General features: G+C 37.3%; 1 protein-coding gene across 1 annotated transcript in view; it reads left to right on the top strand.

Annotated features, from left to right (window-relative positions):
- The first annotated feature begins 1,759 nt into the window (after nt 1-1,759).
- The window catches only part of ibtk (inhibitor of Bruton agammaglobulinemia tyrosine kinase), a 38,406-nt gene continuing 23,782 nt past the window's right edge, over nt 1,760-16,383 (top strand). Inside the window, exons 1-9 of the mRNA XM_084090108.1 lie at nt 1,760-1,917; nt 6,221-7,026; nt 7,712-7,808; nt 8,707-8,831; nt 13,503-13,613; nt 13,694-13,864; nt 14,259-14,376; nt 14,645-14,825; nt 15,093-15,216. Coding sequence (XP_083946234.1) covers nt 6,703-7,026; nt 7,712-7,808; nt 8,707-8,831; nt 13,503-13,613; nt 13,694-13,864; nt 14,259-14,376; nt 14,645-14,825; nt 15,093-15,216 — 1,251 coding nt within the window. The 5' untranslated portion in view covers nt 1,760-1,917; nt 6,221-6,702. The remainder of the gene's footprint in view (nt 1,918-6,220; nt 7,027-7,711; nt 7,809-8,706; nt 8,832-13,502; nt 13,614-13,693; nt 13,865-14,258; nt 14,377-14,644; nt 14,826-15,092; nt 15,217-16,383) is intronic.

The raw sequence follows: 16,383 nt of genomic DNA, 5'->3' as shown, positions 1-16,383 counted from the left end.
GAACGCTATTCACCGGACTGTACCATTACACGCGAACGGGGGGCGTCGAGGACCACACACGTTACCAGCAGCAGAGTTGTGAAGTTTTCCAGCCAGGTGGTACATTCTTTTCGGGGGAATGTAGGCTACAAGTAAATAAAAACGTTCTTGGCATAACAAACTATAAACACGCCACGAGTACATTAATTTAAATAACTAAATATAGTTATGATATAACAAATAGACACTGTAAATACAAGTAATCATAACGGGCGAGGTGCTATATGTATTTAAAGTCCCCATGAAATAAATGTTTTAGTTTTTTGGCTTTTAGTGTGAATATGTTAGCATTACTGTTATCTATAAACTACTGTGTTCTAAAACAATGACAAAATTCGCATTTAGAAGATATGCATTCAAAATTTACAGTCTCTCACTTCTACCAATATGGATCAACGATTTTGATGACATCACTCTGCACTTCAGCTTCTCATCAGATTTTCTGTCCAATCAAATGCTCTCTAGAATTTGAAGCTCCGCCCCCTACATTATAAAATAAGATCGCAGCAGATCAGAAAACATATCGGATTTGAATTCTGCACAGGATGCTATATTTTTTAAGTAATATGGCGGAGATTAGGAAGAGAAACGGTTAGAGATTAGGAGGAAACTGTGGCTTTATTGAGCTCAATGGCTCTGGCAGTGGCAGAGGACATAAACCAAACACTATTGACTATTTAAAAAAAAAGGGGAGGAGCTGTTCGATATGTCCCGCCCTGTCTTCTTGTTTCAGTGGAAATTACGTAACGTCACCAAATTGAATAATGCTGCAAGTTTCAAGGCACTTCAGTGGGCCTTTAATAAGTCTGTACTGAAGAGGTGCTATACGCTTGTTTTTAATAATAGAATAAAAAAAAACACAATAAAATAAAAAAAATATATAAGAATGATTATGTTTTAGAAAAGTTTTTGAGAAGTTTAAAACCTTATAAACACGAGCACTTATATTTTTACATAAATTATTTTTGCTATTGAGATGACTTGGAATAAAGTGCCCCAATCAACCTAAATTCACCTAAATTAAGTTTTGATATAATCAATAAAGAAAGGCAGGGTACTATATTATATATATTAGATATACTATATTAAATAAGTCAGTACTGAAGAGGTACTATAAACTCTTCAGTTTCAATGATAGCCTAATAAAAACATAATAAAAGAAAAAATAATGGTAGTCTAAAATATATATATATATATATATATATATATATATATATATATATATATATATATATATATATATTTTTTAGACTACCATTATTTTTTCTTTTATAGAAATAAATATATATTTCTTTATATAATAAAATATATATAAAATAATAAAATATATATATTTCTTTTATATATATATATAGCAAGAAAGAATTAAAGCAATTGAAAGATTTCCTTTTAAAAAAACATACTAATTATCTAGTTGACGTAATAGTCATGTGACTTCTGTGGAAGGTATGCCCCGTAAGCCCCGCCCACAGCGCCTACGCAAGAGAGGGGACTCCCTTGCCAACTCGCTAGTCCGTCTAACAAGCCATGGATGCATAATCATAAATCACTTGAGTGCCTCCATTAAAATATGTGTCACAAGTGCAAGACTGGTTATATACTGCTAAGTCTTTTACATGTCGAACTGTCCTATCACAAATAACAATACAAGGCTGCAAGGTGAATTGTCCAATGAAATGCAAGGATACATGTCTAATGGGCCAATCAGAATTCGTTTTACTCTTGTGTGCCTCCGCCTCTAGATCTTACTTAATCGACTAGTATCATCTGCTGCAACATATTTACCGCAAAACACCAATCTTTCCTTTAAAGATGTTTCTCTGGATCTGTCGCATAGGGAAAAACACTAACATGGCCTTTTCTTTCATCTAGCGTCAGGTGAGTGAGAGATATCAGCGCGTTGTCTTTTAATCTGGCAGTCTTTCAGTATAGTTCAGCCCAATATGGTTCATAAAAATTATGATGATGTGTCAGTGACTCAAAACAGAGACTTCGTCACACATCTCATATGTCCTGTTATTGATATTCACGAACTGTCCCGTGCTGTAACGAGTTCATTTTCACCACATATTAAAGCTTGATGAGTGTGTAGCTTGACTGTCCCTGACTGACATTACATGAGAGGTTTGCAGTCTGCAAATGTTAACAAACGCTTTCAACAGACTTATTTGTTCAAATATGTGATTCTAATAGGTTAAAGTATTGGATTTTGGATTTAGGGTCACAGAGTTATTAAATATCCAGAAACTGATGCAAGACTGAAGCCATATTTAACTGGTGGAGGGATTGGGAAGGTGTCAAACTACTGCTCTGCCAAGTGTGGCACTTGATAATGCTGGGCTGTTTCTTCAACTATGTGCAATTTTTATTAATTGCATTAATTAGTTCACAGATTTAAATTTCTCTTTTCTTTTTTTGTAATGGTCACATGGTCATATAGAAACTTTGCATTATTTTGTCATTTATTTTACTACTTTTCTAATGCCTATTTTGTATAGATTTTATCTTTTTTTATATAAGACCAGACCTAAAAAATTGGACCTATAAAATGTATAATAATTAGTACATTTTATTACTATTATTAACGCAACAGGGTCCACTGTTGAATATTGTTTGTGGACAAACTAATGAGGTAAAAAAAAAAAAATTCTACATGGCCAAAAGTGTTCATAATCGAAGAAACACGCACTTATGTTATGTACAATTTTACATTATTAAATCAGATAAATCAATATTTTTAAAATACATTTTCAAAGGGTGTTGTCTAGTCACAAATAAAGGCACAACAGAAGTGCTTTAGTATGATGTAGGGGTTGCACAGACTTGTCGACTTTAAAGGTGCAGTAAGTGATTTCTGAGAAACTCTGTTGATATTTGAAATCACCAAAACAAACACGCCCCTACCCAACAGGATCACACCCCGTTCTTGATAGCTCCGCCCCCAAATTCACACGGGCTGCATCCGAACTCGCATACTCTCTTGACTAGGTACTTATTTTGAATAAATTACTTCACGACCATTAAAACAGTATGTTCTATTTAGAATGAGTGTGTGTGTGTAGTATGAATGTAATCTGGACGTACTACATTCGCCATGTTGTCATTATCATGTGACCTACCAGCACCAGTTACTTCGCTTCACTGCCATTCACAAATCCTCTCCCGTGGCCTCATAAGATAGTAAAGTCCATCGTATGCACACTTCAGAATCTCCCTGGAAGATTCTTTTTTCATACCCTACTCTTTTATGAGTACTGTGAATTCAGACATGCTACTTTTGTCACATACTGTCTTTTGCCTACTATATAGTAGGGAAGTATGTGATTTCGGATGCATCTCAACACATGCACCTCCCCCCTCATGAGTGAACACGCCCCTTACTGCTGTTTGACTAGAAGTGTGTTTTCGTACTCGGTCCGATCCACTTTCAGCAGCGTTTCTCAGAATACTCTTGCTGCACCTTTAATGCTCTGCCATGATGCTTTAAGCTTGACATTGATTAGTCGCTGATCATGTGATTTTTGACACTAACAACATGGCCGCCTTGCAGAAGACTACTGGCAAAAGACCTTCAGACTGTTCTGACTTAGTGTGCCATATCTTTTCCAACTGATCGGACTTAAGGTTTTCATATAAATTACAATCTAAATGCCAAAAAATCCCATAGATTTGCATTGGCTGTAATACTAATACTGTCCAATAGAGGGGGCCACAGGAGAAGAAATCGTTTAAGTCCATTTTTCCACTCCATTTCCATCAGTTAAAATACAAAAAAAGAATAGAAAGGAAAACACTATAATAATCTCTCATTTACCGTCATCATTCAGCAAATGCGGATTTATATCATTCAAACAAATCTTTAAATATATCTAATAAAAATGTAATCTTAGAAACCTTGCAGTCACGCACGATCAACAAACTTTAAAACCTTGATTTCAAACTATGGTGCACTACATCCAGTCACCCTCAATGTCATATTCATTTATTTTTCACCATGTGCTATATGTTAAATTAGTGTCACTTTGTCTTAGTTATTTGAAAAAATATGATTCCCACTGTGCTCAAACTTACCGGATTACTGAGAGCCCTTTTGGTTAGTGTTCACTTCACTTTTTATTCATATCTTTTTTTAAACAATTTCTTTATTTGTGAAAAATAGTGAAATAGGATTACAGAATCAAGAAGTTGCCATCTAAAGTATAAGTCTGTTTATTTTACAGAATTATTTTTTAAATCTTAAAATTTCTAATTATTTATTTCTAATTGATTAAATGATAAATATATATATATAACCATATTTACCAGCCATCTGGCACCCTGTTCTTTAAGATATCCACGTTGGCCATAAAAAAAAACAAAAAACAATATTAGTCCAACACTAGTTAAAATGACAAATAGATGCATACTCCACTCCACAAGTTATGTGTGTTTATACCATCTCAATATCGGGTGAATGCATGTTTTAAACAGTTTATTGTTCAGGTAAGTTCTAAACTAATGTGCATTGTAACACACACACATAGACAGTAGCTTGCACATCATGTATAGATCGTGCGAAACAGAAACATACAGTAGCGCAGAAACTTACTATCAATGTTGTCCTGTTATTTATCAAAAAAATAGCTTAAAAATCGAAAAGTTCTGTCATTAAATTTCTTTCTGTTTTTAAAGTACCTAAAACCCACAGCTTTACTATTAGTAGAGAGACTAATATATTATTAAACGTACAGTATGGAATTTTTCGCCACTAGGGGTCGCTAACCTCTTTACAATAACAAAGGCGTAGTTTGATGACGCAACATTTGCTAAGAATTATGGATCTTGTCTGCAACACATCGATGCTTTTATCATGACTGTGATATGAAGCAGTTCGGGATTGCTAAGAGACAGCTATCAGCTCCACACGCGACGCGAGTCCCGCGGATATAAAAGGAATATGGACATTTCATTCTACCGAACTACACGCAGAATTACAACTTGCAGGTCAGTTTATTAGACAAATTAAACTTGTGAGGTAACGTAGCGCTGTTTCACTTGGTCTAACATTACACTAGCACACTAAACTGCATTTGAATGTGTTGAAATGTATGTGTTAGTTTGTCTGTATGAGACTAGCAGTAAGCTAGATCAACATTAGAATAACATACAGATCATATTCTGACATTTTATCATTGTTGAACTATATAACATTGATTAGTTTGATGTAAATGTGCTCACCTGTTTAATAAAGTACATGTAGGAGCGGTCGAAGTCTCGGACGTGGAGCTCTCGTTTGTATACTGTCTATGGGAGCTCTCGGCATCTCGAAAACACCGCGCTGATATTGATTCTCGGTTTAGTTCTCCTTTTTTATCCAAAGTCTGCTTGCCATGGTCCATAATGTTTGAACGAAACAACAACAGCGTGCAAATAGACATTGCGAACTACACAGTTGTCCGCGTCAGTCGCTTTGGTTACTATCAGACGGCTCTGGTTCATAGCTCTGGTTGCCATGGCAGCACGAGCGGAAACCAGGGACAACGCGGATATGATGGCATTGACGGCGACAAAACGGAAATTTAGAAACGGTCCGTGTCTTCAAATTAAATTACAAATTTCTCCTGGTTTGAAAGTTGTTGGAAACAGTCGGGATAATGTAAGTACACAACTAAAAAAAAAATATAACATAGATATAGTGATTTTTGCTATTTTTAAAGCAAAAAAGTTACATATTGTGCCTTTAACATACGCACACAATTGTTCTCTCACTAATGCATTCAAAGAAATGTAATCTTCCTAGGTGCTACTTTATATGTATGTCATTTAGGACGAGCAGAAATCTGTAAGAAATATAACGACCCATATACAAAGTAACTGATAAAAATAAGCTGTTATGTCAGCGCAATGGCACTGTGGGCATCGTTCTGTCATATGCCCAGCTCGAGGTTCATGCTTCTCAAGCCAACATCAAACTTTAGCCTCTAGTTGCAAATTGTGGCATGTTGCAAAGCATTCGCATCTCTTGTGTTTTTATTAAAAACGTCATCAGCGATTAGTCAACGTCAACTTGACTTTAATCACATGCCTATCGACTTCAAAGATTCTGAGGTCGTTCAGCCCCTAGGGTGATGTGCAGCTTAATTTGAATTTTGGTGGGATTGTTGTTGTGGATATTAATCTGAAAGACATTCTCTCTTTTCAGGCACCTTTTGCAATTATGGAGGCTTAAATGGTGGAGAGTTTTGGGGGGAAGGAGTCTTTCCCCTCAAAGTGGATGGACTTTTTGGCTGGACAGTACAAAGAACTGAAGGATTTGCCTTTTGTAAAATACGATACACACATTACAGGTTAACTTATTTTTGAGTCAACTGGAATATATTTGTATGATTTTGTACAGAATTTTATTATTATTTTTCTTTGATGCAAATGATTGTTGCAAAGGTTTTGTCGAGTGTGTTGCTGAGATGGTGGACTGAGATGAGGTAGATCTTCTCTCTGGGGCCGCTAGGGTGCTGTGGAACCTCAACACACGCACAATTCTAGCGCCCTGAAATTCACAGCAAGGCTAAACGTATTCCCTGTTTTTTCATTCAGTTTTCCTTAATTTATTGCTAGAAAGTGTGAGAAATCTAAGCTCAAGCTTGTGGGTGTTTTGGATAACTCTGGTGTTGTAACTCAGCTAAAATGAGTCTGGGAAGCCCAGACTGCACACCGAAGTGCCGCTCCGAAAGGCACGCTGATGAAGTGATCGCCGCTTTGACCAGCGGTTCGGAGGGGCGTCTGCGGGGCTTTCTCTCTGTCCACTGTCACAACGCAGCCACCCTGCGCGATGAGTTTGGGCGCACGGCTCTGCACCTCGCTGCCTCTCTGGGGAAACGGGACCTGCTTCAGTGGCTCCTGGACCGTAAACATGCCGACCTGCTGGCGAAGGACAAGGAGTCTGGGTGGACCGCACTGCACCGCAGCGCCTTCTATGGGCAAATTCACTGCCTCATGACGCTCATCAAGGTGAGAACTGGTTCATTAACCTATGCCAATATTAGAGAGATGGGTGACCAATGGCCAACATAATGTCAATATACATTTTAAAGGAATTTAATTCTGTTCAACACAAAAGAAGATATTTTAAAGAATGTTGGCGTTACCCATTGACTTCCATTGTATTTTTTTTTCCCTACTATGGAAGTCAATGGGTGACGCCAACTGTTGATTACCAACATTCGTTAAAATATCTAATTTTGTGTTGAACAGAAGAAAGAAACTCGTACAGGTTTGGAACAATATGAGGGTGTTAATGATGACCTGGTGAACTATACCTTTAAATTATTCAGAAAATTGCTAAATTAAATTGCAGTTGGACACTTCAACTGTTAAAATATGAAAACCAAAAATGTGCATTTTCATCCAAAGCCGGTCAATAATTCTGGAGCTGTCACACAAGTAATGTAACACTTCTGTTAATTTAGCCAAGTGTGTATTATCGTTTTATGCCAATAATTTCAAAATGAGCAAATGATGCCTGATTAATTGGCCTGGATGATATATTAGTCAATCACAGTTGAAAACTCCTGCAGATTTTGAAACCCAGTGGACTGAGAGTCACCAGAACTGCTTTATCTTTTCCTCCCAATTCTATTGGTTTATTGGTTTGCATTGTTGTCTTTCATTGGTCTATGTTATCTTTGTGTTCCAGCATGGTGGAGGACTGTCCATCCAGGACAAGGAGGGTCTCTCTGTCCTAGACCTCACCATGAAGGACCGCCCCGCTCATGTTGTGTTCCGAAACACTGGTAATTAAAATGGGCTAATGACCTTCTTAATATTTATGATTGCACCAGTGTTAATGTAGTACTTCTAACAATAAAACCTCGAAATTAAAATTCTGTCCTCATTTAGTGATCCTCATATTGTTCCAAACTTGCATGATTCTTAGTTAAAATCAAAGTTAGAACTTTTGAGAAATATGATGCATTTAAATATTATTATTCAGTAAAAGCATACAGTGACCAGTGGTTGTCATGCTCCAAAAATGATGACAAAACACCACAACAGTAGCTGAAGCATGGCATCCTGTTATGAGACCTGTCAGAACCAATGTTGTTTGGTTTCATTGATGTCAAAACTGGTGTTTTGCGTCATTCAAAAGTGTGAATGATATTTGGCAATCTCGTAGAACTCTTTTGGGACGCTTCACGGTCCCTGGTCACTGACTTCTTTCATTCAGTGGGAAAAAAAAATACAGCAAGAATATTATTCAAAATGAAATATAGGGAACATGCTGGTTTGGAATGACATGAGGAGAAAGATTTAAAATGAGAGGCTTAAACCTTAAATCAATAAACCAAAACTTGTCACACATCACATTTCCGGGTCCAACACTCTATCAGATCCCAAAAGCAAACAACAAATGGTGCTAATATACACTGTAATATTACAGAAATAGCATGATCCTAATCTTTATCTCTATACCGAAAACTCAGTTGGCCTGGCAGTGATTTATCTCTTTATGAATCGTTAAAATATTGGTGTCTGGGATGCCGTGAGCATAAGATTGTAGTGTACACCATGAGTTTTAAAAGCTTAGCTTAATGTGTGATATGAAGTGGATTGGAGGCTTGGACCTAGAAACAGTATTCAATGCATTAAAACAAGTGGATAACTTGTGTCCTTGTTCTGATCTCATTTCAGACCCTACTGAAGTGTACACTTGGGGAAACAACACAAATTTTAGTCTCGGACATGGAAACCAGGAGAGCAGACACCATCCTGAGATCGTGGACCTGTTTTCAAGGTCTGGGATCTATGTGAAGCAGGTAAATGTCTTTTAGGTTTTTTTTTTTTTTAGGTTACACTTTATTGTGATGGTCCACTAGAGTCCGTAAACATAACGATAAATAAAATCATAGATTAAACAGTTTTGTTCATAGTGTGTAGACCAAGATTCCATTCACAAACAGCCGACTGTGAACACGGGAAATCTCTCAAAATCTCTCACGATCAAAGTGATGGACGACGGGAAAGAAGAAATGCCGATAATAGTGTTTGCACTGGGTTTTACAGAAAAATCAAGAAAAAGTTTTGGATTAAGTCGTGTTATGCTTCTGTCTCCCATCATCTTGCTTTCTGATTGGGTATCGTTTCATTCCACATGACAATCTATAGAGTTTGTGCGGGTTTGTCCTCTGGGTTTCTTCCACACAACAGGATTTCTGATCATCGAAAATCAACATGTTGGATTACAATTTGATATCGATGAGGCCCCGGCGCTCTTCCGAGCAGATTCAATCACTCTTAACACGCCTCACACCACAGGAGAATCTGTTAAGATAATATGTAGAACCATCAAGATAATCGGGACTTTAGAGAGTTAGTTGACATGTAGTTGCAAAGTTTCTTATAGTTAGTAGAATGTCTAAAGAGAACCATCTAAATAAAGTGTTACCTTTTTTTTTTTTTTTTTCATTTACTATTTTACATTTTTTTTTGCTGGTTTTCATCTTCAAAAGTTTTCATTAAAGTCGTCATGAAACGGAAGTTGCGATAGACTTTTTCTTCCCTACTGCGACATATATACGAGTGAACCACTTCTGCAACAAGACAAAATGTAGGCTTGAAACTTCTTTTTGTCCATCGGGAATTGATTGAATGGTTGTGGTTTGCTATTGGTGGATCTCATGTGAGTGACAGGTTGCCCCGCCCTCACGCCAGTCAACACATCATCAGAGAAGAGGAGAGATTTCGCTGCAAGAGGAAGAAGTTATTTTGATCAAAGATTTGAATTAAAAAAAAAAAATTATAATGTGCACTGATATAATAATTAATTATAAATACTGCAATAAAAAAAAAATATTTTGATCTCTTGGTGACTTTAGTGATAATATTTACGATGTGGTCACTCTCAAACTTCTCTTCATCTTATTACTTCTATTTAGATGCATTTTTGCTGATGCGGCACATAATGCAGTGAAATCCTCATCTGCAATGCTATTCCTCAGGGTTTATTTATGCAAACTGGGTCTAAAACTCCCCAGGGTTATGTGTGACAACAGAGGACGGTGAAAAACAGAGGACCTGCTAGTGTTGCCTTGATAACGGACTTCTCAACGGGGAACTCCTTCAAAACAAAGTTCTCCAAGAGTCCTTGCAAACCATCTGAGGAGACTTGAGCCCTATTCGCACGGGTTTAGTATTATCTGGGGACCACGTGTGATTTAGAAATTACCCCCCACATCTGAATTTTGTGTGGTGCATTCGCACGGGATAAGCAAAGCCTGTGATTTTGCTCAAATTTACTGACTTATCTCCCGGATATGATGTCAGTAGGCTATTGCTTGGACATGTCTTGTTGTTATAGGTCTAGCTGTATGATTTATCATAAACAGAAGAATGTTCCTTACCACATGCTGCTATACATGTCATCCATCTCCAGCTAATCATTTTTTTTGTTTTTGCTCTTCTGATGGTTTTCAGCTTCCTCTTTCTGCAAATTCTATAGTCGAATGGTGTAGCCTATAGCGATATGACCCAGCACCCAAAATACTATCAAAACACTCCAACGGAGTGGAGTGTTTTTATCCATCTCACTCCAGAAAGATGGATAAAAAGGCCACAGGAAACAAAAACCTTGAAAAAATTATATTTGACCCTGCCAAATCACAGTGATGCCGATTCGCACGGGACTAATATTATCACGGGACCTCGGTGTTCGGCGAAATATGTTTGGGCATTTGCGGGGGAATTTTTACTTTACAAATTACAGACATGGTCGATTCACACAGGATTAAGATCACAGACAACCTCCGCAATTATTACAAATGACTAGAGGTCACCAGGTAATACTAATCCAGTGTGAATAGGGCTTTAGACCCTAAAGAGAGCTTTAGACCCTCTTTGCTTCTCTGTAAATTGTTCTTGAAAATGCCCTCGAGGATGAAAACTGTGTTCAAGCTGATGGAGAGAAGCTCTTTGTGTTGAACTCGGGCATTTAGCAGATGTGCATGAGCACTTAGGTGATTGTCACCGCTTTGACATACTTGACCCTGACAGCTCAACTCATGCCAACATCATGCTTTGAACGGTGTATAAGCTTCCCTTTTTTCCGTGGTCATAGCGGGGACTCATTTGCATTTTGGATGGATAACCAACATGTGCTCATATGTGGATGGGAAATGTGATCCAGTAGTGTTGCATGATCCCATTGTCAGCCTTTCATTTGGTATTTTGGCATTTTTGAAAGGAGAAGAACAAGAAGGTTAAGGGTGCGATCAAAACGAATTTAGTAAGCCAAATCTGTCAACCATTTAGGATGATGGGAAACCTCCAGAGATGCTTCTGACCTATGTAAAGACACTTCAGCAACTCCTATCATTTGTCATTGTTTAGTCGGTTGTGTGTGATTAATTTCTGAAGTGCAGGGCAGGCCTTTAATTTTACAGTGCCCATTGTAATGGCGGATCTTGTTTCCCGACCCTTTCGTCAGCTCTCCAATGCCCCCCTAAGCTCATTGTGTCCTGCCACGCTGTTCTGCAAATGCTTTCAGTTAAATATTAAAATATTCATTCAGGGATAACAGCAGCAGATTAAATAAGCGCTGTGAATGCGTGCGTATGGCAGCGAGGGAGAGCGGGTGCCAGTCAATTCTTCAGGCGCAGAGTTTGGACACTTTACAGAACATCTCTTGCTTCTGTTTTGGCCTTGAGGAGTGTGTTAAATTAATGATGATGTTGACCCTCGAAACCCCTGCCCCGCTGTAGTCGACTCCAAGCCAATCCAGAGCTGGCACGCTCTGTAGAGAAAGGGCAAAGCTGTCATGGCTAAAAGTCAAGCCCTTATGATGAGCAGAACGCAGCAGGTTCATTCATTCTGTAGTTTTCCTATCTCCGTTCTTAATCGACCAATAATCTCACCACTATGAATTTGTATTTCGTATTTACAGTGGCATCAAAAGTGTCTAAAAAGATGTCTAATTGTCATTGCATACATGGTTCAGAAATGGTTCTGAGAGAAAAAAGGCCTTTTTTTGCAGTTGCACTTGCTTTGATATTTTTGCAGTGACATTTAACCAGCTTGTCTCTAATGTTGTGTCTAAAACTGAAGCTACCAAATTAGTCAGTGACTTTTCAGAAAGTGTGTTTGTGTGAATGAATTTACCTCCCAAGTAAAATTATTTCATATCAATGATAGCATCTTGTCTAAGGATCTTGAGCAAATGTTTAATGACAACAATACTTATTTCTTGTTAAAACAGAATTATGAGATGAAAGATAAAATCATTAAAAAGGACATTTTATGGGTTAATTTCTTTCAGTCATTGCACATATACGTAACATTCAGAAGTTTGGGGTCAGTACTTTTTTCCCTCTAGAAATTAATACTTTTTATTAAGAAGTGATGCATTAAATTGATCTAAAGGGACTGTAAAAAATATTTATAATATTACAAAAGATTTCTTTTTCAAACAATGGTCTTTTGAACTTTCTATTCATCGAAGAATCCTGAAATAAGTATATCACGGTGAAAATATGAAGCAGTACAACTGTTTTCAACACTGACAATAATCAGAAATGTTTCTTGAGCATCAAATCATCATATTAGAATGATCTCTGAAGGATCATGTGACACTGAAGACTCGAGTAACGATGCTGAAAATTCAGATTTGATCACAGGAATAAATTATATATTTTTAAATATATTACAATAGAAAGTAGTTATTTTAAACTAATAATTTCACTATGTTACTGTTTTTACTGTATTTTTAATTTTAAAAATGCAGCCCCCGTAGCATATGAGATGTCTTTCAAAAACATAACTTCCAACCCCAAACTTTTGAACTGTAGTATATTCTGGTTTCAAATTGATCAGATGAAGGCATATTAGTGTACAGGATGTTACATACATGTTACTCATTCCTTGATGCCTTCTACATTCTTCTACATTATGCTTGAAGTGAAAGTTATTGGCCAAAACCCAAATTTCTGGACTTACTGGGCCAAAAAACAAAAAAATGCTAATTGTCAGGTTGTTTTTCAATTCAATTCAATTCAATTCAATTCTCATTTATTTGTATAGCGCTTTTCACAATACATATTGTTTCAAAGCAGCTTTACAGAAAATGCGTGTCTGTTACAATTTAGAGTGATCTGTTATCATAGGTGACTGTGTCCAAAGTTATGTATTTCAGAAATGTACATATACAAATCACAAAGTTAGCTAATAATGTATTAATTTAAGGCAGAAACAATGAACTCATTGAAGTAATGATTACATGTTTGTTACCAAATTAAATATATTTTTTTAATTTTTTAAAGCTTCTACATTAACTTATTTTACTAAGTTCTATTTTTTCTCTTTTGCTGAAAATAATGTGCTTGTGCTACATAAGTGTGGCTTATGAGTTATATCAGATAGAGGATCATGCCTGCCTGTGCAAACATGATCTTGAATGATGTTGATGGCATCATTGTTGTGTTTCTGTGTCTTTTGAGGTGGTGTTGTGCAAGTTCCACTCGGTCTTCCTGTCCCAGAAGGGTCAGGTGTACACATGTGGACACGGACAGGGCGGACGACTTGGACATGGTGATGAACAGACATATCTGGTAAGATGTTTTGGTGTGGGGTAACGCATATATTCTGCACATCTGCTTTCTAAGACTTGGTGTCCATGTTCATGTCAAAGGTTCCCCGAATGGTGGAGGGTCTTTTGTCCCATCACTGCTCACAGATTGCAGCGGCCCGAGATCACACTGTCGTTCTGACAGAGGAGGGGTACGTCTACACTTTTGGGCTCAACACCCACCATCAGCTGGGTCTGGCACCTCCTCCTGCATCCAGCCAAGTTCCCAAACAGGTCGGTCAGCCTGGGGTCACATTTGCGAAACATTCTTAAGAATAAAATTCTTCTTAACTGATATTTTCTTATTTAAGAGAAAAACACAAGAATATTTTTTACTCCCAAAAAACTTAAGATTGTTCTGATCGTTTATTCCTAACACTGTTCTTAAGACAAAACTTAAGAAGAATTAACTTTCTTGAAAATTATTTGTATTATTATTCATGGTGTACTCACTCATTATATAAATTGTACACTTTAAACAAAAAAAGTTACATAGTGTACCTTTAAGAAGATTTTTGTGAATCCGAACCCTTGTTTGTTTTATGTATGACGCACTGTTTCACAAAATTAATAAACTGTAGGTAATTCCATAAATTAATTTTTTTATGTTATTTTCTATTGACCACAGGTCACATCTAAGTCCCTGAAAGGGAGGTCTGTGATTGGTGTTGCAGCCGGCCGGTTCCACACTGTTCTTTGGACCCGAGATGCGGTTTATACCGTAGGATTAAATGGTGGCCAACTTGGTAAGAGGCTCAAGTACCCAGATCTGTTTATTACAGAACACAATCAGGGCTGCGTTTCTCAAAAGCATTGTGAGCCAAGTTGATCGTAGAGGCCATCGGTGGCAATCTGCTTACGATGCTTTTGGGAAAGGCATCCCAGATTGTTTAACTGATCTAAAATCTCTCAGGTGTATTTGCAAATCCTCTGCGTGCAATTTCACCAGAGCATCTGCTTCATTTGCCTCTTCCCATATGAAAAGTTGTGGTCCTACCATTGTGATACATTCAGGTTACCTGCTGGAGCCCAACGGAGAGAAGTGCGTGACTGTTCCTCGACAGGTGTCCGCTCTGCACCACAAGGATTTGACCATCACTATGGCGGCTGCGAGCAATGGGGCCACTGTGTGTGTGACCGAAAAGGGGGATGTGTACCTGCTGGCAGATTATCAGTGCAAGAAACTGGCCTCCAAGTGAGTGGAGTTCAGAGACTAGAGTTTGACAATTATGTTGCCTTAACGATACAGATTTTGTACAGTTTTTAGATCTTGAAATGTAATTTGCAACAGGCACTTAACACAAGCTAGGTTTCCATCTACATTATTTTATGCAAATTTTGAGGTACTACATAAAAATGATGCAGATGGAAATGGTGCTTTGTTTGGAAATGTTTTATGCAGTATTCCAATTCAAAGTTCAGTTGGATGGAAGTTCAACACTGTATTTGTGGTGTTCTCCAGACAGATGAACCTGAAAAAAGTGCTAGTGAGCGGTGGTAGTTTGGACCATCGTATTGATTCTCAGCTTCTGCATGATGGTGGAGGAGAGAAGCTGGTGATTCTGGCTCTAGATGAAACTGGAAGGGTGAGTGATATACGACACTGAACTGAACTTCAATATGCACATCAGACACTCTAACAGGATAAAAATATTACTCAATAATTACTTGTATAACTAAGTTTAAGATGCGATTGGGTTAAAACTTCGGGTATTGGGTTAAAGCCTAAAAAAAATATGTTCTGGTGTGTTGAACATATTGATAATATGATCAAAATCAACTGATGTGTTATTATCATACAAAAATTCCTGCCTAAAAATGTTCATGAGGGAGTTGTCACAGTGCCTGTTGTGATATTTGTTATTTTACTGAAGGAGATAATCTATCATTCAAGAGTCTGATGAAGATGCTGTTTCTGTTCTCGGGGGGAACAACAACAATGCTGATGTAAACACACCGTCAGTCTCAAAAAGTCTCACTCTCAATACAGCTACTAAAAGCAACATTTCTAGATTTCTTCTGTAGCTTTAAAAGATTGTTTCTAGATTTTTTTTCTTTTGTATAAAGTACTTCTTTTAATCAGGATTTGGCAAATGGAAATTTCTTGACATACAATCTTTGGAAAAAAATTATCTGATCTGGAAGAAGAATAGAGATGTTTGTGGTCAACATAACAGTGACAGCTAATGCTCAGTTTCCTTAAATTAGCACCTAAAGTGCAAGAACAACAAAGGTCCTAAGACCAAGCCTTGTGGCACACCATATTTTGCAATTGGTCTGGCAGATTTTCATTTACACAAATCGGTGGCAACAGTCGGACAGGTAAGACTTAAACCAAGCTACTGACTTTCCATATTTGCCAACACGATTCCCTAGCCCGTGTAAAATAATTTTTCTATAGTATCAAAATCAGCACTTTGTTCCAAGGTACTAGCATCAGATGACATAAGTTAGTAGTTTGTCTCTGTTAAGTTCTTTGTAAAATGCTGTGAGCAATACTTGGCTACTAGAATGGTTGTTGAACCACTTAACCACTCCAACTACTTATTAAGTGTCCAAATGTGTGTGTCCCCCACCTATAATGTCTGCTTAACCAAGATGTTCAGTCTTGTGGGCCAATACGTGCCTGATAAAAGGCTATCAGCTGCACCAGGCCAGTTAGTGGAATGGGATCCAAGTTTTTAGTAATGTTTAATTCATTTTGCACAAGTTTTCTTATCTATATATTTTTATTTAAAAAAAAAATCTATAAT

This window comes from Abramis brama, assembly GCF_963993115.1.
Source record: "Abramis brama genome assembly, chromosome: 17".
NCBI classification, from domain to species: domain Eukaryota; kingdom Metazoa; phylum Chordata; class Actinopteri; order Cypriniformes; family Leuciscidae; genus Abramis; species Abramis brama.
Note: the sequence above shows the minus strand (reverse complement) of the source record. Positions and strands in the feature narration are given on the sequence as shown.